Genomic DNA, 25,616 nt, shown 5'->3' on the forward strand with positions numbered 1-25,616 from the left:
ATTCTCTCCACTGTCTATATCATTGTTGAAATTCTAGGAGAAGGACATTTTTGCTCACTCACTCAAAAGACTATCATGAGGATTAAATGCAATGACATGTAAATTCAGGCTCCTGAATTTACATGTCAGTATTAACTTGAGCAAATATTAGGGTAATTAAAAGTCCAGGGCAACCGAGTTTCAAATCCCTGTTCTATAACTGCTGAATGACCTTGAGAAAATTGCCTTAAAATCCTGAGCTTCTGGGGTTTATAAAATTTTTTTCTTGTAAGTTGATTTAATAAGTTTAACTCAGAAGGCTATTATGAATATTAAGTAAGGTAATGCAATGAAGTGTTTAGCTCTTAGCTTGATAATAAGGGCAAAACTAATGACTATTATAATTGACAACCTTAGTCCTTTTTGATAAATCCCTACTACAATAAATTCAATTTTTTTAAAAAATCTTGTTTTATGTAGTCAGCTGTCAGAAGTAATGTGGTAATGGGTATTTTTAAACCAAATGTGTCCATAAATTAAGAGCAGTTAAGAAGATTAACATGAAGATACAATTTGTGCCATAGGAAAATACAATTCCTGTTATAGGAAAAGAGAAAAGAACACAGATTTGTTGAACGGCTTTTAAGTTACAAGTACTGAACCTGACAATGTACATATTTTATTTTATTTGTCTCACCTTTTAAAAAACAGCATTACTTTCCTTTCCTTGTACTTTCATTTAACAGACAACTGAAGCTCCATAAAAGGAAGTAAATTTGCCAATGCCATACAGTTGGTAGGTGGTGAGACTGAATCTCAAACTTGGATGTATTTGGCAGCAAAATTAAGTGACCACATTGCCTCCAAATGAGAGACAGCATGGAAAACCAAGAATATGGTCTTCTAAGGCATAAGATAGACTGCAACATTGTTTCATTCTGGACGTCTTTTAATAAATGGTTATAAAGTACAACTTTTGTTTGGTTAGTTCTTTTGTTTTTTTCTTTTTGAATCTACATGATCCTCTTACGCATCTCACAGAGCTCAGAAAAAAAATGTGCTGAGTTCAAACTAAAAAGCATAGAAACGTGTACAAAATAAATGTTAAAAGGTTAAAAGTCTAGAAAATTGTATTTGTGATTCTAGTGAACTTAAAATATTAGAAACATAAAACCTGAAACACAAAAATACTTGTCACAACTAAGTTTACAGACATATAGTTATGTTCACCAAAGGCCATGAGTCTGTTGAGATATAAGATTGCTGACAAAGTTAAGAGCAATATTTTTTGACATACACCATATGAAATGCTGTAAATAATTTTCAAATCAGAAGAGTAGAATTTATTGGTGTGAGAAGGGGAAAATCACCTTTTAAAAGAACCTTTTGCAATATAATGTTGTACTCATACTACAAAAATAAAATAAAACATAAATATGTCCAGTGTTTATTTATTTTATTATTGTTATTTTTTTTTTTGAGACGGAGTCTCGCTCTGTTGCCCCAGGCTGGAGTGCAGTGGCGTGATCTCGGCTCACTGCTAGCTGCGCCTCCAGGGTTCACGCCATTCTCCTGCCTCAGCCTCCCAAGTAGCTGGGACTACAGGCGCCCGCCACCACGCTGGGCTATTTTTTTGTATTTTTAGTAGAGACGGGGTTTCACCGTGTTGGCCAGGATGGTCTTGATTTCCTGACCTCGTGATCCACCTGCCTCTGCCTCCCAAAGTGCTGAGATTACAGGCATGGGCCCTGTGCCCGGCCTGTCCTGTGTGGGTTTTTTTTTTTTTTTAATTTCCTAGTGAGAAAAAGGCATATTCATACAGATATAAGCATCTTAACAAGACTTAGTCTTTAGTGAATTCATTGCTAGTTAATATCGACACGTGGTAATGGGAAAGAATGAGCATGCAATGAACTGCTCTTTTGCTCTGCAGCTGCAATTATTCTGAATATTAATTTAGCTATATGCCTAGGCTATTGTCAGAGCAATGATTTGGTGTTTGCCAATCTGGAAGCATATTGCCAAGTTCAGAAGAAAATACACATTTCTGGTACTTGTAGCAGAGTCTTGCTTTTTTCTGAGACAATGATTTTTCATACACTACATATTATTGAAAGATGATACCATAGGAATCTCTTCAGGTGAATAATTCTCAGTTTAGACTATAAGCTTCTCAAGGCTTTTATCCTTTAGCACAGCTCTTAAAAACAGCAGGTGCCTAGTTGATATTTGTGGAATGAACCTTGATAATTGCACCTTTCACCAATAAATATGTAGTTCTGATTTCCAAATGAAGTCAACCACAATACTCCCATTTCAATTATTTTCATTGCAGCAGGATAGCTCAGAGATCATGATACATCATTGTCATTAGGCGGACAGACTCCAGAGCTAAATGCTAGGGTCTTAGTCCTGGCTCCATCTAATAGCTTCTAACTATGGGCAGATTACTTAATCTGTTGTTCCTTAGATTTCACTTTTAAAAATGGAAATAATAACAGTAGATAGAATTTGTTTTATAGTTAAATAATATAGGCTAATTGTACAGAACAGCACCCAGTATAAAAGCATTTGATAATTACTCAATTTTAAGCTTCAGAATGCAATTTTCATAAGGAGAGTGGCAATTTGTGTTCAGTCCACTACTGCATTCTGAGTCTAGAAGATATTATATTAGAATCTTTCATTTTCATCAGCCTGAAAAATACAGTTGAAATAGTATACTGGGATATAGGTAGGAAATATCTTTTTATATCAAATGCACACTCTAAAATAATACATGAGGAAATAAGTTTTCCTATTAGTAAAAGGTTTCTTACCCTTTAAACAATACTCAATTAGATTTCTTAACTTGAAGCATGTAGGTCATTAAAAATATTGTAATAGAAAAAATGAATGCATGTAACTCTACAGAAGTGCACACATCAGGTAAAGTGACTTATTCTTGTAGTGATATGATGGTCATTAATTGGCTCTCCCTACTTAAAGAAATCCTGCTTTTTATAAATGTAAATAAGTAGTTCTGCTGATATTTTCTAAGCTTCTCGAACAACTCAGTGATTCATGTTACATATTCTAAATATATTATTTAAATATTAAGTTTTTATTTATGAGTTTTTAATATTATACATTTTATGCCTGCTTCACTTCATTTTTATCTCAAAATATCAAATCAAATGTTCATTAATACCATCTATTCATAAATACTAAAATAGCTTGCTAGTTAAATAGTTTAAAAAAAACATACCATAATGAGAGTGGCAATTCCTTGAAACTTTCTGTTGTATGAACTTAATATTTGAGTGTATAATTTTTTTTATTTCTCTTTGCAGTGTCACAGATATGATATAACTTGTCTTCCATACCCTTCCTTGCGTATGTATCTTGATTGGGACTTACCAAAGACAGTTCTTGCTGGTACAGACTCTCTGTTGAGCCAGAAGGAGACTTGTGAGAGAATCACTGTCATTATGCATGGCAGGTATGTTTGAATAACAAAGTAGCCAATCTTTCTCTTCAAGTGGAAATGAGTGGTCATAACAACATATTCTCCTGAGAAGTAAAACAGACAAGAAAGATGAGCAATTTGACCTTGGGAAAAGGTAATCTCTGAGATTTACTATGAGTACCAAAGGTCTGGGAGTTAGACACATCCTTTCTCCATGTGATATCCAGTTCTTGGAGGAAAAAGTTTTTATCCAGAAAATAAAAGAGACATACTTAACACACAGTAAAATGACTCTGAGGATGAGACTGAGGTGCCAGAGTCCTTAAAGATATTCTTACCTCTTAATTCAAATACATCACACATTGGAGGAACAAATCTGAGTTTATATTTAAGGACTGGCTTTCCAATCCTTAAATTGACTGAGAAGGCAACATGCTAAACCCTGTGACATAGACCAATGGGTCAGAAACAGATCAGATCTCCAGTGTGTCCATTACAGAGCAGATCCACAATACCTACTGAAGCAGCTTTGGTGTGTACATCAGGACAGATTAATTTTAGCTCCAGCACTGCATTAAATATCTCTTTGACATCAGATGAGTAATTTAGCATGGCCTGATCTACAAAATAAGGAGAGTGGGCTAGAATCTTTTGTTTCTCAAAATTTATTTTCCAGGATCACCTGGGAAACTTTAGAAGAACGCAGTTCTTCACATCCCAACTAGATTTACAAACCGTTCTTTGGAAAGTCAGGAAAATATGTATTTATAACCAGCTTTTGAGTTTGTCCCAATTCCTAGATTGATCTGGGAAACAGTGGTCTAGTTAGGCGCTCTCCAGGGTCCTTAAATACTCCAAATTCTGACTTCAGTTAGAGGTATAAAGCAGTAGACACAAAAACCAAATTGCAGGAGAGTCTTATTGTTTCTCTTTTTGCTTTATACTTTCTCAGTTAAAAATCTTAGCATTGTTTAGCCTTATTCACTCAAAATATAGGGTTAATATAGGCTCTAGTCACATCCTAACTCCAATTTTTCCTAAATTTTGATGTAGAGTGATCTTTCACATGTGCGATTCTGCCACTCTTTTTTTTTTTTAACTTAAAATATCTTAATGGAGACCAATTAGCAGCATTAGGCTTTCTCAACCTCAGCACTATTGACATTTTTGAACAGATAATCATTTATTGAAGGTGGCTGTCCTATATATTGCAGAATGTTTAGCAGCATTCCTGGACTCTACTTACTAGAGGCCAGTAGCAAACAGCTGCCCCTCCCTTGTGTGACAATACAAACTGACTCAAGTTCTACAAAGTAACAAGCAAACTTCCTAATCTGTGTTTAAGATTATGCATAGCATAGCTCTAATATGCACTGAATTCTCTTGTCTCTTCAAACATTTAAACTTCTCAATATATTGGCCTACAAAACTATACCTATCTTCTGCAGCTGAATATTTTACTCATCTATAGGTTGGTTCCAGCCCAAGTACCAGGTCCTCAGTGGAATAGAAATTATTTTCCTATAGAAGAAAATGTATTAATATTTGGAAGCAAATGAATTTGACTTCAAAACCCAGATCTGCTATTTTCTTGCTGTGTAGCTTTTGGTAACTCCCTTAAACTCTCTTATCCTTAGTTTTCTTGTCTACAAAATAGTCAGAAGCACAATATGGGGATAATAAAGAATAATGGCTTTAATTAAGATGATACTATGTAACCATGTTATAATGTTAAAATAAATTTTAGTTTGTTTCTCCATTTTCTTCACACTTCTCCTCAATCAGAATTGGTAGAAGTGTTGGTAGAGTAACACATCCTGCTTTCTGTAGCAGGAAATTATCTATGCACTTATGCCTGCTTTCATTATTAACTGTTATTGATAATAGCACCTGCCCTTTACTGAACACTTACTGTGTTCAACTTTATAGCTCTTGTTTATATTTATAATATCTCATACTTTGTATTTTAGTTATTGAACTACATACATATATCCCTCCCACCAAACTGAAAGTTAATTATAGAGAAGAATAGTTATTTGGTTATGTAGCATGACCGGCCATATCCTCAGTATTTAATACCTTCATATAGTGAAAATGGATGCACTGAGGCTTATGGTCACTCAATCAAAACAAAATTCATAAGCATCTTTCTTTTAAAGGACAAATGGAATGTTACCAGATTAATTTCTTATTATTTTCTGTGTGTTTCTCTAGTGATATCTTTAAGGTCATTTGAAAAGAAGGAAGTGATCCAAATTTGAAAAAAATGTAGAAAAACAATTTTCCCAAAACACTACTAAAATATAGTCTTATGTGGACATATCCATGCTACACTTCACCATCTCAGGGGCTTGCATTATTATTCGTAACAATTCATTCAATTGCAGCCTGCAAAATGTCACCAGCGCAAAGAAAAAAATTCATCTTTATATAATGCCAGAAAAATGAGTGTCTGTATACATTCCATTTTTTGTTGTTCTCAACATGACCTTTTTGCAAAGATCCTGAAAAGAATATAATTTTTGGAGATCTGAAGAGCTATTATTTGACATTATATTTGTTTTATAAACAACTTTTTCCCTAACAGATTTTCCCAGCAGAAGAAATTCCAACGTTTTGAAACCTTTTCCTAAATTAAATACAATTTTAAGTGTTGGCACAAAACTTTCAAATAAGGAAGAAATGGGCAGCAACATCAGAATCATGTTGTAATAGCTTTAAAATGAAAGAAAAACACAACAAAAACAAAAAACCCAGTCACCTAAATTGGATTGAAATAATATGTCTAGACATCAAGTGCTTATGCACAAAGCATGTCAAATTATTTTCCTCTCCTTCAACAGTCTGGGAGAATAATAATTCAAATATTCTTGCAGTTTATTTAACCCTGAAGGAAGCTTGCAAATTAGATGTGACAATATTTCTGATATATTGCAATACAAAATTAAGGAGAGTGGAAGAAAAGAAACTAATATAATTTTTCAAAACAGCATTAAAGATTTGTTTAGAGCTGGATTTCAATCTTTGCTTTCTCAAATATTAGTTACTTGGAGGTAAATACCTTGCATAGGTTCATTTGACTACAGTTTCCCGATTTGTCCAATTAATATAATAGTATTTAATTTAACTGTCTCCTAGGAGGATGTGAGGATAAAATTACATAATCTGAGTGAAAGTGCTTTTTAAAAACTCTATTTCTATGGACATTTACGGTGTGAAGATTAAAAACACAGACATGTATTCTCTCTCTAACTCAGAGAATCAACCACTTGGTCATTCAACAAAATTGTATTGAACATTGATTCCTGGTGAAGCTGTCATTTTCCTTCCAAGTACTCTAAACTTGGTGTTTCCTATGGATACTAATATTGCAAAAGGAATTTTCTATCAAAAATGTTATTGAGAAAGTGGTGGTTATGTTTTTTAATTGCTTCAGAGATTCTAAATAGAGATAAGGGGACACTGATTATAGTTCTGGATCATTTAGCCTCTCAGGGACCATGTCCTCATTTGAAATATAAATGGTTTGACCAAATGACCACAGAAGTCTTTTTTTTTTTTCCCCAGAACTTACATTCTATAGTTGTAATTATTTATCTGGAGACCATGTGCTAGCCTTCATAAACGGAAGCCCCTAGGCTCTTTGGATGAATGATGATCACCAATGTTACTCCATAGTCAAAGAATACAGTTGCTTTTCTTATTATCTTGACCCTTCAGGGTCATCATTATATCAAGTCATGCAGAGACAACTCTGTGTCCAAAAAAGAGAATCCTACAACGTTTCTTAGTCATCTCTTTTAAGGATTAACAATAATCATTCAGAAGAAACTTTCTTTTTCACCAAACTTATCAAATTTTCTTATAATCAAATTTATTTAGGTAAATATGGAGAACTTGCAGTCATCATTATGTGTTTTTAAAACATTGCATGGCATTATATTATTAATGTTTTCTGGACACTGATATTGTTATGCTTCATGATCAATTTCATTATTTTATTTTTCTTTATAAGTTATGTTTCATGTCCTTAAGTCACTGTAGTAATTTTTGCATGGGTTCTCCTTGAAGAATTACTTAGAAAGCATAATGTGGTGAGGGTGGGAAGAGACAAGGGGTTATGCCACCCTTGACACATCAAGTAGAAATGACCCCTCTTCCTCCTTTATGCCATCATGTAGTTCCCTTACACTAGCTTTACTATTAGTATTATTTTTATTATTATTATTTTGAGACAGGGTCTCACTCTGTCACCCAGGTGGGAGTGCAGTGGTATAGTCTCGGCTCAGTGAAGCTTCTACCTCCCTGGGTTCAGGTGATCCTCCCACCTTAGCCTCCCAAGTGGCTGGGACTACAAGCATGCAACACCATGGCCAGCTAATTTTTTTATTTTTTGTAGAGATGGGGTTTCTCCACGTTTCCCAGGCTGGTTTGGAGCACCTGGGCTCAAGTGATCTGATCTGCTTGTCTCAGCCTCCCAAAGTGCTGAGATTACAGGCATGAGTCACTGCACCCAGGCCTACTCTTATTATTAATAGTAATATCGGACACTTACTGCATACATTTTACAAACCAGATACTCTTCTAGGCCGTTTACATGCATTTTCTTATTTCCATCTCACAATAGCTCATGAAAAAGTTATATACAAAAAAAAACCCCAAAATTAAAACACTTGTCAAAAGTCATACAGTAAATAAGTTGCAAAACCAGCATTGAAATCTTTGTAGTATAACTTCAGGGTTCATACTCTTAGCAACTATGCTTCCACATCTTATGTATTTCTGATGCCTGTTATTGGAGTGACATGTAGTTGAGAGTACACACCCTGCAGGTCGACAAGCCAGGTTCAAATCCCAGTTCTGCCACTTCCCAGCTGTGTAACCTTGGAAGAATGTTTAAACTTCTCTGGGCCCCCATATATCCTATCTATAAAATGGGGATAATAATATTATCTGAATTCAAGGATTTTTGTGAGTATTGGATGTGAAGAATAGAACAGTGCCCATGCATGTTAGCTATTTATCTCATTCAATTAAGAGCTTCTGAAGGGCAGGGATTTTGTGCCTTTCATCTCTCTTCTTCAAGCCCAGTCACAGTGTCAGACACAGTAAATGAACAAGCGATTTAAGGATTACGTGGATAAATGAATGAATAATAAAAACATATTGCATCTGAAAACTAACTGGATCATCTTTCCCGTTTGCCTATTTCTCTGCCATATACTCTGTCCAGTAGTATTTTTCTGCCAGGTGAGTAAGTGCATTTAAAACTAAGGCTCTAACTAAATATTCTTTTCGTAAATTTAATGGTAGAATCCAAGGAAGGAATTGTACCTCTAATGTATTTGTACTGAACTAGAAATTCAAATATTGTGCTAGGATTTCCATCTTTTTCCCTTTTATGTTAATGAAGTGATTTAGAAAATATTTTGACTCAAAGAGGTCAGTAGGATTGTGTATTTATGTTTTCCCATGTGTTGGTGGCAGGTAAGTAGGACAGCACTTTCTAAACTACCAAGGGGATTGAATGATTCTCTCTCCAGGGAGAATTTTAAAGTAGAAGGAGATGCCTTTTATCTAGTCATTCCCAATGTGCGTGTTCTCTCTCACCATCATTCTCTAGTCTTCTGGCAGAAACACGGAGGTAATGGTACTGAAGGTCATTTATTTTAATGTTTTCAGGGCTCCACAAAGAGATGTAAAATACAGCGTTGCAGACCTTACACAAAGGTCTCTGTTTCTTTCTACTGAAATCTATCAAGGTGATTCTTGGTGAGCTAAAGTGGCCCCAGAGGAAGTGTAATTCAGTGTGTTACTGTGGAGTTGAAACATACATCAAACTGAGCTTCCATTTGAGAATTTGCTCATTATTCTCCTTACCCCCCAATATTCACTATGTGGTGACAGGAAAAAGCTTTTATTTTATGTAGGTGAACTTACTGCTCTAGCACAGAACGATTACTTCTAGTGGAACCAGCCCATGAGGTCTACCCTCATAGGTGTCAATGGGTTGGGCCACTGTCTCTCATTCTATTGAATGACTGCATATTTTTTCTGAGTATCCAGAATGTAGACAGGTTGAATCCTTTGAAAGCCAAAGGTGAGAAAGACCTCCATTATTTTGACTAAGCCTCTAATTTTGAACACATGGGATCTCAGGCATAAGAGGGTTATAGTAACATGACTAAGGTTGTTAAAGCTAAAATTAGAGTAGGAATATTCCCTCCTCTAAGCAACCTTTGAGACTTCATACATATTTGCACTATGGCCTGCATACTACTGCATTTCATTTGTTTCCCAACATTCTCCAACTTCCTTTCTAACAAAAATAGATGGAGAGTTCCTTGAGGAAAAGTTATGTGTGCATTATTTGGTCTGCCTGGAGCCTAGAGAGTGATTATTTATCCCCCAATATATTCAGACAAACAAAATGAAAAATCAGTTCCTGCAACAATCCTTCGTAGATCATCTTAGTTCTGGATTTACTTTTTATTCATTAATTCAAAATATTTGTTCAATGCCTCCTATGTCTCAACTACTACAGAAAATAATAGGGATAGAGAAGACAGATGTGGTCTCTTTCATCACACAAAAAAATGTCAATCACAGCACTTAAACTACTTGTTTTGATAATTATAGTTTATGTGTTCAATTTCTCTTAGACTTCAAGTTCCATGACAGTAAGATCTCAGCTTGTCTATCATTTAATCTGTAGTGACTGCCATTATATCCAGCTTATAATGACATTCGAGTTTTAAAAAGTAAACACAGCTTATTTTCATATCTTTTCCAACATAATATGTTGTAAGAAGGAAAAATCTTGAGCATCTTTCATGTTTTGGGATATTTCAGGACTATAGCAACAGCTCTTACTTACCATTTCAGTACCTACTATATAACATTCTGCAATATTTTATATTATTCCATCTTTAATACAAAATACAGGACTATCATTACTTAGGCAATACTAGAGTTTCCAAGTGAACAAATGACTTGCCCAAAGTCACAAGGCTTCTAAGCGACAGGATCAGAACTTGAGTTCACATCTTCCTCACTACAAAGCCTATGACCTTTCCACTATGCCACTTGGATTTGAAATAAGAAAAAAAGAGAAACGGTCTCCATTTTAAAAAAAAATAAAACAGATAAACATTTAAGCTTCTGGGCTAGCAATGGGGGCTCTTAAGCAAGCAAGAGACAGATCCTGTTAGTCAGAACTTATCTAATAATCATAGTAAGACTGGTTGACTTATTATTGGAATGTGTTATGCTTGTGAGGGTCCCAATATAAAGCATGAAATCAGAAGAAGTTTTTTTTAGCACCACTCCTCTTATTTATTACTAAATCATGTTTCCTTAGAAATGAAAAATAAGAGTGAATAAAGTCAACTTAAATTTTGAAAGACATAATTTTGAAAAAATAATTCTTGACCCTTGTTAAAGCTTTCAGTAAATAATGGGCTTTGTGGGGCATGTATTTTTCTAATTGTTTGAGTCCAGCTTTTATTTATAATTATCTGGTCTGATGATGACATTTCAGATAGTACAAAATGGATACTTGAATAACAAAACTTTTATCTTATTGTTTGAAACAACTTTAAAGATGTGGGTCCAGCTTTTCCATAGTGTCAGGTCTAGTTCTGAGTATAGAATTAGTAAAGCAGTTACCACACTAAAAAGGATGGCATGCTACCTACTTTTAATTCCCACACGGAATGATCAATAATGTGGTTATGACTCTGTTGGCTTTAGCTGTGGAAGATGCTTGGTTAGAGATGCAAACGAACTTGTAGAAGGAATTGGTTTTTTGATGTCTTACGTGTAATAATCACTGCTACAAATTTAGCAAAATTAATTAACTAATAGTAATATGTGGAGCCTAGACTATATAAATAGTTATTTATGAAAAGCTTTTGATGTGTCATTAATTGCGGTAAGTACTCTTTATGAATTTAATGTATTTCTTCCAACCACTCTGCAAGGGGACTACAAACAACTGACAAGGTCGAGGAGTAAGGATTTAACCCAGATGTTCATCTCTAAGAGTTCACATAGCTACCTGCTGTGCTACAGTAATCACATATAATCAGTTTCTCAATTTGCAAACAAACAAACAGAAACAGAGGCCAAGAGGCATTAAATGACATGTCCAAGGTCACAGGTCTATCGAGTTTACACTAGTTTCCAGCTCAACTGATGCCCAATTTAGTGTGATGTTCTCTCTCCTAGACTTGTGTTACTGAATGATTCATTGAGTTCTCGCAAAATATTTTTCTGCTTCTTCCTCCATATCTGAAGTAACAAAATCGTACTTACCTGTACTTGACTGGACAATTCCAGAGTCTACTGTTTGTCCAAGAAGGTCATACTGGTTTAAACGTGATCCATCTTCTGCTACAACCACTGAGCGTGCTGGCTCTCTGGTCCATTCATAAACAACTTCTGCTCTTGTATAAGCATCTAAAAGGAAACAGTAGAAAATGATCCATATATTTTACCACTTCAATTCTCTTATTTAGTTGGTACCTTTTATCAGCTTTGTATTTTCTATATCATGGTTCCAGAGGGCAGGCTAGGAAAGATGAGCTCACATCCCTTAATTTACAAAAACTAAAACACATTTTCTGATTTTTTTTTTAAGTCATTTATTCACTCTTCCAACAAATGGTTATAAGGAGCTACAAAGGACAAAATACTTTTCTGGGGATACAGTAGTGAACATAAGAACAAAAGTTCTTTATCTTATGGAATATGCATTGTATCAGTGGGGACAAAAACATATAAGCAAATACATAGTAATTTCAAGTAGAGATAAGTGTGATAGAGTCATACACGACCGAGTAAAAGGATAGAAAACGAAGGGATGGAGACTTATCCTAAGTAAGGTAAGGGGCTCAGACAGAGTTGTCTCTGAGGAGGTAACATTTATACAAATACATGGCAGATACATGTGAAAATCTTGGGGAAAGAGTTTGTCCAACAGACAAATTAACAAGTGTCTTCTTCTTCTCCTTCTCCTCCTCCTCCTCCTACCCCTCCCCCTCCCCTGTCCCTCCTTCTCCTTCTCCTTCTTCTTCTTCTTTTTTTTTTTTTTTTTTTTTGATGCAGTTTCACTCTTGTCACCCAGGCTGGAGTGCAGTGGCACCATCTCAACTCACTGCAATTTCCGCCCCCCAGGTTCAAGCAATCTTCCTGTCTCAGCCTCCCAAGTGTTTTCTTCTATTGCAGGTAAAAGCTTGACTAGTTTGAGGAAGGCCAGTTTGACTAGAGTGAAGCATATGAGAGATGAAATGAGGTTAGAGGCAGTAGCTTTGGTCTAAATTATTGTTAAGCCAGGAAAAGGTCATGATAAATGTGAAGGTCATGATAAATGTAAAAATCACTGGAAATTTTGCTGCCTGTCCATTAGCAAGTCTGAGTTTACTCTCCTCTTTTCTATTGATTATCCTTCTTATAGATATTTTCCGTGATGATGAGTTACATTCTATCACTCTTCTCAATCATTTTTATTTGCCATGTCACTTTGAACTTGGCCATCTCCTAATGAGAGGTTAGGTCATAATTCTGATGGATAATTTACACAGTTTGGAGGGAGAGATTGTATAGAGTGAGAAAGAAAGAGAAGGAAAAGGAATTCCATACATTTTCTGATTTCTAGTCCTATAACACTACTTCATATAGGTTGGTGCTCTCTTCTATTTAGATGCTGAATGAGGTTAAACACTTAAGAAAATATCACATTAGAAAAAGCAAGCTGTTTCCAGTGTTTTTGAGGGGGAGGCATCATAGTAAATGTTGGCCTATGACAAGAGCTTGACGCATTGGCCAACAGTCAACTTCTCCATTAGGCACAGGGCCCGAGGCCCTCAATACTTTTAGGAGGCCACAAAAATATTTTAATTTCTTTTGAAATCCGAAGATAAAGTGAATATAATATAATCTGGATTATATTCATCTTTGTAGCAACCCGATCATGAAATAATTTTAATTTTCTTCTTGGAGGAATGGCCTCCAAAGGCAAAAGTGCCTAGGGCTCATAAAAGTCATAATGCATCTCTGTTTGACCCAATCCCCACTTAAATAACCAGGCTTTTGTGTTCTGTCCAATACATATTTTCCCCAGATAAAATATAATGAGGTGTAAAACTATGGTTGCTTTTTTACATGAAAATAAGGCTGTCTGAAAAAAGATGTGAGCCATGCCTCTCAGTCCCTAAAACAAAGCTTCTAACATGATTACTTTTCACTGAGGTGAGTGATGCAGAAAAACGTAACCAGTGTTCCCTCATTTTACAAGGGTAGCCTGCCAGTTCCAATATCACTTCTGCATCAATTTATAATCAGATGGTTTTTAAAAACAAAATTTTCCATAAGTTTAAGAGAATAAACTAAAACTTAATTTAGTGGTTCATGGGACATGTAAAAGTACGAAATGGATACTTTTGAATTTATCTTTGTTTTTCCTTTTTAATTGTGGTTATCCTCATGGTCTTAAAAATGGAAGCATTTCAGCATTGTGTATAGTAGGAGTACTGAGTCTATTAGGAGGGCTGTAAAATGTGATTTACAAATCTCTTAGAAGAAGGCAGAGCACACTAGCTTGAGAAGGACCCTATCGCTTACAATTTGTAGATAACCACATTCAGTATTTTTTTATATGATAAATTAGTGTTTTTTAATGGAAGCGTCTTACCTAAGAAGACATAATGAGTTTATGGTAACATGGAATGATTGAATGTTCAATTTGCAAATGCCTCAAAAGTCATAGAGTTTAATTGCATTTTACAGATGGTAAACTGAGGGAAAAAAATAAAATGACTTGTTTTAAGCAGACATTACTAATAACTGGGAAAACCAAGATAAAGACTTAGGATGCCATTCATTTGACTTGACTGTGTTTTGTAAGTATTTTTCTAGGCAAAACTGTATATTAGATAGATTTGCATAAGCCAAGCAAAGATATTTGGTGGTCGTGCAATTAGTGATGAAACCAAGTCTAGATCTTGTGTCATTTCACAACAAACTAAAACTCTTGCTTTTATATTGCACTGCTGTTAGCAACAGTGTCTGCACCCTATCTTTTTATCCTTTGTCATGTGTCGTTATGGAGCTACTAATATAGTTGTAGAGGGGGAAAAATGTGTTACCATTGACTTTTCATTTTATATTATTTTGGTGTCTCATTTCGTGCAATTTCATAGAAGCACCATTGCCTATGAAAATGTGTAGGCCATCTACTACAAACATGACATCATTGTGAAGGTGCAGATGACTCATTATCCATGTCTCTCCACGAGAATCTTCCAAAATGAAGGGTAGATTCACATGATGAAAGTTGGTATTTTAAGATGGAGAATACAGATATACTTAAGGCCTTAGCAAAGATGATATATCCTATTGTTTCCTTAAATTTTAGTTACCAGAAAATAGTTCCTATGAAAATGTACTTGACCAGAGACACCAGCATAAGAAAAGTGAGGTTAAAAAGAGTCTTCAGCTACTTAGCCAAAAATTTTAAGTTACAATTTCGAATAAATTATAATGCCCCCCAAAAAGTTTTAAAAATAAGACCATGAGGTTGCCAGGCATGGTGGCTTATTTCTGTAGTCACAGGAGTTTTTAAGGCCGACATGGGCAGATCTATAGAGCCCAGGGGTTTGAGACCAGTGTGGGCAAAATGGCAAAATTCTGTCTCTACAAAAATGTATTTAAAAATTAGCCAGGTGTGATGGCATGTGCCTGTAGTCCCAGCTACTCAGGAGGCTGAGGTACGAGGACCACTTGAACCCAAGAGGTTGAGCCAGTAGTGAGCCATGACTGTGCCACTGCACTCCAGCCTGGGCAAAAGAGAGAGACCCTGTCTCAAAAACATCAATTAATAAAATAAAAAAGACAAGAAGGTTTTGGTTGGTGTTATGAAAGAACTCTGTGGGGGTAAAACACTGGGAACGTATATTACTTAGTATCAGGAGAGCCGCTAATTGACACTATCATTTCGCTTTTATGAGTCTCTGTGTTTCCATTTGTATGAGCCACATGAACAAAATGATTCCTAAAGTTGTACATTGTTCAGAATTCATTCAAATTTGGACTCATTCCTCTCAGTGTGTTTACAATGCATTGTTTTTGATAATTAGTCAAAAAACAATCATATATTAAGGCCTTACTAGATTCAGCTTTTCCCTAGGTCTTTATGTCAGAATCTGTAACCCAAATCTCTTCTTTTGGAAACAAAGCCTTATTTGGTATATTTCTCAACAGCAGTGAAACGATCACAGTTGTATCACACACATTGTCCTCAGGTTAGCTGACTTTATAAAGAGAGCTTTATCCATAACCAGTAGAAAGTTTAAGTTAGCCTTAACAATCAAACTGCAGAAACAAACTGCTTCTCAACTTTAGATTTTATCACCATATGGATGAGGTTGCTTCAGAATATTCATAAACATTTATGACAGACTGTTCCAGTAAATTATTGAAAACTCCTCTTCCCTATTCTTTTCTCTGATATTTCGGCAAGACGTTTACTTCAAAAAAACGAGTCAAAATATTTTTAGCCCACTCTTGCCTCAGTTTCTTCACCTTTGAAATATGCTAAGTAGGCCAAGTCAGAGAAATGACTGGACAACAAATGGACTGCCCCTGCCTCTTCTTGTGCCAATGCCAGGCAGTGGTAATTAGCCATGGTCTTCTTTTCCGCTAAGCATGACCATCAAAGCCTGCACTTCAATGTCTAGTCTGCTCTGTTTCACTCCCCACAAGTCTTATACTCTCTTTTCTGAAGCTTAAACAGTGAAGGGGCATTTAAAGCCTGAGTCTTGTAACCTTTATCCATTCAATAAATATTTACTGAGAACCTACAGTGTATTTGCCTTTGTGCTAGGAAAAGCTGAACAAAGTATGTCCTTCTCTCACGACGTTACAGTCTCCAGGCAATAAAAAAGTTAAACAATAAATAAAATGAATCATCATTGCTGTGATAAATGGTATAAAATAAATGTGCATTGTGATCAACAAGACTGCTGAGACTGTAAGCAAATTTCGATAAGGTCATCAGGGAAGGCCCTGGGAGATGACATTTATGCTGACATGTGGAGAGATAGAAGTCAGCCATGCTAAGAACCAAGGGAAGAGTAATCCAGGCAAAGAAAAGAGCATATGGCTCTGAGGTGGAAAACAGCTTACTTATTTTTCTTTAGCTTCAATTTTCTTACATGAGACACTGTTTTCTACTCACTATACATTTACCTCTTCTTAAAATACCTCACTATTCTTCAGGTTGACAATGTGTCCAGTTGAAAATATTTACTTCCAGCCTTCTTTGCAAATATCATTGGCAATGTGAGACATTTGATTAATGAGATGTAAGTAGATTTCTATTAGGATTTTAGGGAAAGCTTTTATCTTTTTTATATACGCACTACTCCTTTCATTTTTACCAACTATTACCTTCTATCATGAACAGAATTGCATTGGCTGGAGTTACAGCAGCCATCTTGTGATGAGAAAGAATATCTAAAGACATCTTAAGACAGTGGCCTTGTTAGGATGCTGAACCAATCAGAAATGTATCAGCACTCATTTTCACACATCTTGTATAAAATGATAAACTCTCATTTTTTCAGCTATTCTCACTGCTGAAAGCATTCCTGACTAATTTTTAAAAATATGCAGTTCATTTTCCAAATTAGGATTTTTTAAGGTAATAGGGGGAATTATTAGTATTTATACCAGGCTGGGCACTGTGGCTTATGCCTGTAATCCCCAAAATTAGGGAGGGCAAGGTGGAAGGTTTACTTGAGACCAGGAGTGTGAGACAGACTGGGCAACATAGCTAGATCCTGTCTATACCACAACTATACAAAAAAGTTACTAATCAGCCAGGCGTGGTGGCACATGTCTGTAGTCCTGGGTACACAAAAGCCTAAAGCAGAAGGATTGCCTGAGCCCAGGGGGACAAGCCTGCAGTGAGCCAGGATTGTGCCACTGCACTCCAGCCATGGTAACAGAGCAAGACCTTGTCTCTTAAAAAAATTATACCAGTATATTAGGTATAAACCGATACTGTCCCACGCAAACTATGGCGTATGAACTTCCTAACTGTAAGATTAGGTTGTCATTTAGATGAACTTATAAATGTACAAATACTTAATATACTATCTGACATGCAAGTAACATATAGCACATATGATCATTATTACAAATGGATCTGTTATTCAGGAGAAAACATAATCATTCATATTAAAGAATGTATATTAAATTGGGAAAAAAGCAGGGAGAAGGGAGTTATCACCGAATGGCTGTTTAACCTAGAGTTTTTGAAGCAGTTTATCTTCGACTTTCAGTACAAAATGGGATTTATAAATAAAATTCTCTCTCCAGGACTGATGCTGCTAGGAGCCCGAAGGCCTTTTGCTATTTTCTTTACTTTCTGTCTTCCTACACTACCACTGTTATTTTTCTATGAATCATATCTTCACCAAAATAGTCATTTAGACTGCCTGTCTAGTGAGAACAGAAAATCAGTTAGGTAGTCCAGGAGTTGACTCAGTCCTTGTACATAACTCCCCTGCAGGAAACCAAGAATACATTATTCCCACTCACTCCATGCATGTAAACCAGTCGAAAGCAGAAGGGTAAAGAAAAGACCAGAGAACCTGACTCTCACAGTCATTTTTCTCTTGGCTGCTCCAAGGTGTTTCTGAATATTTTCAAACAGCTGAAACCCAGGAAGTTATTATGAAGGGCATTTATCCAGGATACTTTCAAGAGCACTAATATATATATATATGAATGCCATGAGATGCACAGACATATCACCTAATTTTCTAAGCCTGTGATTAGGGTATTTGTGTTTTCGCAACATCAGTTTGGTGTAGGCTTCATTATTAAGAAACACTTACTGTCCTTTGCCATCTACCAACACTTTAATCTGGTAAACAAATTTAATTATTTTTAAGATCAAACAAGTGTCAGTAAAGATATAAAACAGACACAATGATCTCTATTAATTGAGAGGAAAATATTATCCATGAAGTAGAAGCATCCACACTTCACTTCTTTTTCTATAAATACAACTTCAACATAAATAGAATTATTTCAATAACTAGTTTAATCCATGCTTTCTAGTTCAGTAGATAAAGAACAACCTCTGTCTTGAAGCAACATTAAAAAGTGAAGTCACAGAGCACTACTTATGGAAGGTCCATGCAGTATATTGCTGTTTAAATTTTCTTGATTCTCTTATCTATGTGTTTTTATCACAGATATAGCTAGAGATCTCTTACTTAATGACTTACAATCAGGAAAAATCCATATAAATTTACTCACAACTTCCGAATTTTAGTGGGCAAGCATGGGCATCCATAGGGAAGTCCTCCAAATGCATCGGACATTCAGCTCTCACTGTCAGCCTTAAGGGAAACATAGAATACAAACAAGAGCCATATAGATTAGATACTTCTTGATAAGTACAAGTGGAATGTTATTAACTGTAGCAAATAGATTAACAAAGCAGGCATAAATTGCAGGGTTATGCTGAGCTGTTAATAATCAAATGATCTAAAAATACATATTTACAATAACGAGTGGATTCTATCCTTTTGTTTGTTTGCTTTAAGAAAAAAGGCAACCCCTGATATTGTACAATGGGCAAGCCTTGTTAATATTTTCCATTAGCTAACAACAGTTAACTAATCCACTCATCTACAGCAAATTGTTTGAGAATAACACTAGATGTAAGCAAATAAACACTTGCGTAAATACTACTTTATCCTTGCTTGAGAGGAAGACATGGATAGCACGGAAGAGAAGAGAATTTCTCCTGTTCTAAGTGCATCTCTCTCTGCTTCCTTCTCTAAAATAGCACCAAATGCATAAAAGAAAGTAGGAAAAGCTGAAGGGGGATGTTTCCTCAGGCTTTGTGAGATTAAGATTAATACGTCTCCATATATGATCTCACTACTTGCAAACCATTTGGTTTTATTTACAAACCCACCATCTAATCGAAGCTAGGACTCTGCTGTGCTTCTCTCTAGTCCCTGGGATGTTCTGTGGATGTGAAATCTATTCTTGTTTTGTTTTGTTTTTCTTTTGGATTGCTAAGAAAGAAGTTCACTGAAATATATTTGCTTTCAGTTTGTAGAATTATAAGGAAATTTATATTCATGTCCTTCATATGATTTTTAGCAAGTATATTTACCCACATTATAAAGTAGCTCAAGAAATGTAGTAAATATACAAAGTATAAATTAATGATTAAATTGCATCCTTAAATTAAATTATTAAAGACAGTAAAAACACATTAGCAAAGGAAAATTTTAGGAGATGAAAGATACAGATGAAGAATACTGCATACATCAGAAACTATTAATCAATAAACTACTTAGGATATGCAAGTCTCTCCTCAGAAAATTGCCATCGAATTGGAATGAATACCAGATTTAGGCTCAAAGCCAAGTATAGGGTGTTTCATCAGGGGAGAATACTTCAAATTTCAAATACCAATAGGTCCTGCTTAGATAATCTAGAAAGTTCTCAAGACATGTGTCCATTGGTCCTCTATTTCTATCTTTTAGATTTTTTTTAAGTCCGAATACATTTTCATTAGTTGGCTCAACATCTAAAGTGTCTCTTGAAGCATTTTTTCTTTTCTTTTCTTTTGGATGTTTGTGTTTGAAAAACTAGGCATTCTGGCAGCTTTCTCCAAAGGCAAAATATTACTGTACTTGCATACAATCCATAAATTGAGGATTTTGCCTTTATTACCTTTTTGTACCAAAGAAACAATTGAAAAATCTGAATTACTAAGTGTTGATCAAATGTAAAAAAACTCGTATCTAACAAGTCATCTGGGAATAAATTACTGCTGCTCTCAAGAATGAGTTCCAGACAATTCTTAATTTATCCTAAACGAGGAATACTTTTAAACATCTCTTTTTTTCTATATAAAATTCAAAACTTTATTTGATTCATGTTTCCTTCATTCAATCATAAGGTATTGAACACTTAATAGATGCTAGGCTTTACAGCAATCTTAAAGAGGGGGAAATGTTTATAAAACAGAAATGTATACGTAGTCTTTAGTTTGAGCAAAATTAATAGTATCTATATTCTCTTCTAGCTATCAACGCCATTGTGAATTCAAATACTTCTTAAAATACCTATGTCTACATGGATCTGTGTTTTATGAATTTTGTAACTTTCCATATTTTCTGTTTTTTATTACTTCATTTTTAGTAGGAATGTTTTCAGATGTAAATCATCAGATGGCTTCTGGAAATTTAGATCTTACTGGAATGCAGGAATATATGAGTTTTATAGTAGAGAGAGGAAGTTCCTTATATTGAATCCACCTAGCTACAGAAAATTATTTAAGAATAAAACTAGATGTAAACAAATAAACATTTGCATAAATAATACTTCATCCTCGATTGAGGGAATTAGAAAAGGTTGGAGAGATTTTTAAGGTTGTTAAGGTTGAAAAACAAGGAAGCAGATATTCCACCATGGCTCAGCAGCCTGACGATTGCCTACAAGTGGAAGGGAATGAAGTACAGCAACATTCACAAATGGCAGTGCAGCCATCCTTACCTCATGGTGTACAGCAAGGTGCCATCCTCTGTGATCCGCAGGAGTTTGTTGGGCATGGTCATGTTGTGGGCCACTGACTTCTTTCCGTTGTGGAAAAATGTGTCCGGAGTCCAGATTTTACTTGCCATTAGGTTATTTAACCGGAGGACTGTCATGGGTCCTTTAAATTTTAACCTTTCATCCTTCCAGCTTTGACGGAAAAATACATCTATTGTATATTCCTAGGTAATTTTGGAAAATGACGAAGAGTTCACTGTGCTGTATTTTGCAATGCAAATATCTAACACAGACAGTGCATAATTTTTGCAACTTTGGAAGTATAATGTTAGCTAGGTGATGTTTTTAGAAGTAAACGTGTGATAGCATGTACATGTTGATGTCAGGAGAATCACTGGTTGATGTAATGATTTTTTAAAAAAAATATCTAAAATGCCTGACATTTTTTTGGTCAGAAAAATTTTTCCAATTATCTGCTCAGATATATAAAAGGAAAGTAACACCCCACCTCCACCCTATCACAGCAGCACTAGAAGAAATAGAATATATCACAATTTTAAAACAAACTCATGTTAGAGGGTATTATGCACAGAAAAAAAATGTTTAAATTAGACAATTCCAGCCATAAAGATAAAGCATAGTGTTTTGGGGGCCCTCTCATTGTCTCTGAAAACCTCGTGCCCACACCCAAGTAAATTGTGATTCCAATATGGGTGTAAAAATTTCATCTTTTTTTGGCTAAATAAACATTTTTTTCACAGATAATGTATATAGACTTTCAATTATCCTACACATTAAAGAAGATAATGAAAACAAAGAAACTGCTTCTACTGGTAATTTGAATCCTTTTCAAAAAGAAAAAGAACAAAAATAAGAATGCAGAGTGTGTCAGTGTGTGTGAGTATGTGTTTGTGATTGTACATGTGTATAAGCCACATGAGAAGTGTTTGAAGCTCATCATCATTCACAGCTAGGGAATCTATTTATTTGAATAAACACAGCATTCCTTATGGCAATACCCAGAGACAAACATCTGCTAATCTGAAAACAAGCAATGTGACTTACCAGCTCCTAAAATGGAAAAGGGTAACATCCATCTTTCTTGCAGTACTTGCCACACTGGCACTAAATTTGGAGCTCAATGGTTTGAAATAGAGATTACCACATTCTCCATTAATCTTAGTATACTCCAAACCAGAAAGAGAACTAACTTGAAAACATCACACTACATTTTCCTAATCCTTTAAGCCCTGTTACTTCACAAAGCAGTTGTGTTTTTTAAATCTTATACATATTGTCATTAGGACCTACAAAATAAAATGTTTGTGTTTAGGAGTTTTGTGTACGAACTTAACTACATGTCTCCTTCCAAGGGCTTAAGCAATACTGGGTGAAGGTTGAATGAAGGTGTGTTCTCTGGCACATGTTTCACATTACTGAGCCCTTACTGATCAAGTAACTAACAAATATTATTAAATGTATTATAATGCACCAGATATAGTACTAATTGCTTACTGAGATACAAACAAGGAAGTGTAATCTGGTGCCAGACTGTCTTTGTAGACAAGACAAGTTAACCTTGTTTCTTGGTTAGGATTTTGTGTCTGGAAGTGTCAGATGAAAGGCACTGTGATAAATACATGAAGGGAATTTACTCACCAACAAACATCTCCTAAGCACCTAGTAAATTCAGCAAAGGAGAGACTGTTTAGGCTTGGGCACTGTAAGAAAAACTCATGAAGGTGTACGATGGGCATTTTCCATGGGAAGGGAGACTGTGGATGATATCAGCAAGTGATACAATGTGCCAATGCCTGTCAGGAAAACTGGGTGGATGGATCTACCTCAGGATGTGCAGGTTTTCCTCTCTGGATGACAGACAAGTTTGTGAGGTAGGGATATAATATATGATGAAATTTTCTGTTACTCAGGACTTAGCCATATAAGCTCTAGTTTCTATCCAACTGAATGACTTTAGATTGTTCAACTACTGTTGGAAGGAATGAATGGCCACCTGCAAATCAAAGTTCCAAGGATGCCGAAAGTGACCACGTCCCCATGAATCTAGCCTTTGGTTCATTTATTTGCTTGCTCCAAAGAGGTTTTATGAAAATAAAATAAATGTTAAATATAAACTAAACTTAAATTAGATGTATTACCAAATCTTTGACAAGATGTATCCCAAAGGCAATAATTTCAAAAAATTGTCAAAACTTGCCAAAATCCTGATGTTCACATGTTTATTATGTTTGCCACCAGCTTCATTTGTGCTAATGACAGACAATAGAATCCCCAAATTCATTTAGGACATTCTTCCTTCAAATACCATACCAGTCAGACACACACACATACACAGACACACACATACACACACACACAGAGCAACACTCGCTGGGTAATCTTCATTTCCATTTTCTGCACTGTTAGAAGTTGAAATACAAAATGAAATAAAAGCAGTTGATGAAAATTAGTTTCTGCCTAACCAACAGTGTAAATATTTGGTCTCCCATTTCTGAGAACTCTCCCTGTGTGATTGTTGTGGTAGCAGCAGGTAGTTCCCAGAAGCTAGTTCTATAAGATGACCTTGCCCCCATGGGCACAGTTCATTAGACCAAGAGTGGGCTTCTGGTTGAAGATTGGCCAGAGCCCCCTCTTTTTCTTTTTTCTCTTCTTTTCTTTTCTTTCTTTCTTTCTTTCTTTCTTTCTTTCTTTCTTTCTTTCTTTCTTTCTTTCTTTCTTTCCTTTCTTTCTTTCTCTTTCTCTCTCTCTCTCTCTGTCTCTTTCTTTCTTTCTTTTCTTTCTTTCTTTTTCTTTTTTTTTTTTTTCTGAAGGATTTTCACTCTTTGTTGCCCAGGCTGGACTGCAATAATGTGGTCATAGCTCACTGCAACCTCCGCCTCCTGAGTCAAGCTATTCTCCTGCCTCAGCCTCCCGAGTAGTTGGGATTTACAGGCATGAGCCACCAGGCCTGGCTAATTTTGTATTTTTAGTAGAGAGGGGGTTTTGCCATGTTGGTCAGGCTGGTCTTGAACTCCTGACCTCAGGTGATCCACCCGCCTCGGCCTCCCAAAGTGCTGGGATTATAGGCGTGAGCCACTGTGCCCGGTCAAAGCCCCTTCTTAAGGAAGCTAGAAAAAGGGAGGCAAGTAGCAGAACTATAGCATAATGACTATGGATGTAAGTTCTGAACCTACCTGCTGAGTGGCCTTAGGTAATTATTTTACTCTTGCTAAGGCCCCAGTTTCTTAATCTATAAAGTGGGATAATTCATTCTGCAATTGTGAGAAGTGAGTTGATACTTGTGAGAACATCTTTTAAGAGTGCCTAGAACATAGGAACCTCTTAGTAAAAGTTAGAAATTATTATCTGCCTCTCATTTTATTATTTTATCAACACAAATTTATATTAGGTTTTTATGTAGCTGGTCATGAAAATGTGTTTCTCTTTAGAAGGATCGTAGGAAAGGAAATCGAAGGAAAGGAAGAAGGTGGTCGAAACCAAGTTAAGTAAAAACAAAATGCAAAAGAGGGGACTCCGTGGAAGAGAGGCTGGACAAAGGTAAAGCTACCCTAAATAATTTGCTCAAGTTTCCAGGCTCCAGCTCCCACCACTTAAGTGAAAAGTCTGAGTTGCTCTGTTCCATAGTGTAGGTCCCTGGAGAATGTGAGTCTTAGTCTGAAGATCTGGGACAAAACATCCGCTATGTTCCTAAATAAATATTGTATTGAAGTGTTCCTGCCTGTGCCATTTATTACCATCTGTGTGTGCTTTGACTTAATACATTTTAAGCACTATGGAAAACAAGGCTCTGTGATTGTACTGCCTGGATATTTCTGTCAGAACCTAGTGCCCTGGGAATGTTCTGTTTGACTGCCAATTAATGGCTTTTAAAATAAAGTTGGAGAGTTGTCCTAATTTTGTTTGCTATTCCAGATGAAGTCAGATGCCTTGGGAGCTATGGAGTCTCTAGGGCTGAATAACCTGGGTTCAAGTTGCTACATTTAGCTAGCAGGTCACTTTCCTTCTCCAGGAAATATAGACAAGAATAATACTTAGCTAAAAGGTTTGCACGAAGATAAGATGAAATATCTAGAAAGCATTTAGCATGGTGCCTAATGTGTTGTAAGCATTCAATAGCATTAAATCTTGTTATGTTATTAATATAGATTAATCTATTAGTTCTCACTTTAAAAACTACAAAATTTTCCCATTTTGAAAAATAGCTTTGTCTTTCTGCCTTCTAATTTTGATTACTTCTAAATCATGCTGCTTCTTCTTGTACAAAATTCTCCTGTAATGTAATTTAAATGATTATTCTTCTAAAGCAAGGTGGTCAGGTACAATTTCTACCAGCTACTAGCAAACCAGTGGCAGACCTATGGCTAATTTGATTCTTTGACGAGCAATTGAAACATTGTCTTGTTCAGAGGTTTTAGGCAATAGGGAATATTGTTGGTTGGACACACTGTTCCTTATTCCTGATATTTGACCAAATGTAATATATAAAATGTATATTATAATCACAGGTTTGAAGGTGTATCAAAAAGCCTATTCTAAGATTTTAAAACTCCAGCATTGGTTTATGAAATCACAACTAATC

At 35.6% G+C, this 25,616-nt stretch overlaps 1 protein-coding gene across 5 annotated transcripts in view; it reads right to left on the reverse strand.

Annotated features, from left to right (window-relative positions):
• GABRA1 (gamma-aminobutyric acid type A receptor subunit alpha1) overlaps positions 1-25,616 on the reverse strand; it is a 52,761-nt gene that overhangs the window by 5,474 nt on the left and 21,671 nt on the right. For all 5 annotated transcript variants that reach the window (XM_055285366.2, XM_055285365.2, XM_055285367.2 and 2 more), the window contains 4 exons: positions 21,020-21,240; positions 18,758-18,840; positions 11,744-11,887; positions 3,379-3,531 (listed from right to left, as the gene is read on the reverse strand). In XM_055285366.2, the coding sequence (XP_055141341.1) occupies positions 3,379-3,531; positions 11,744-11,887; positions 18,758-18,840; positions 21,020-21,240 (601 nt within the window). The remainder of the gene's footprint in view (positions 1-3,378; positions 3,532-11,743; positions 11,888-18,757; positions 18,841-21,019; positions 21,241-25,616) is intronic.

Source organism: Symphalangus syndactylus, chromosome 7, assembly GCF_028878055.3.
Source record: "Symphalangus syndactylus isolate Jambi chromosome 7, NHGRI_mSymSyn1-v2.1_pri, whole genome shotgun sequence".
Taxonomy (NCBI): domain Eukaryota; kingdom Metazoa; phylum Chordata; class Mammalia; order Primates; family Hylobatidae; genus Symphalangus; species Symphalangus syndactylus.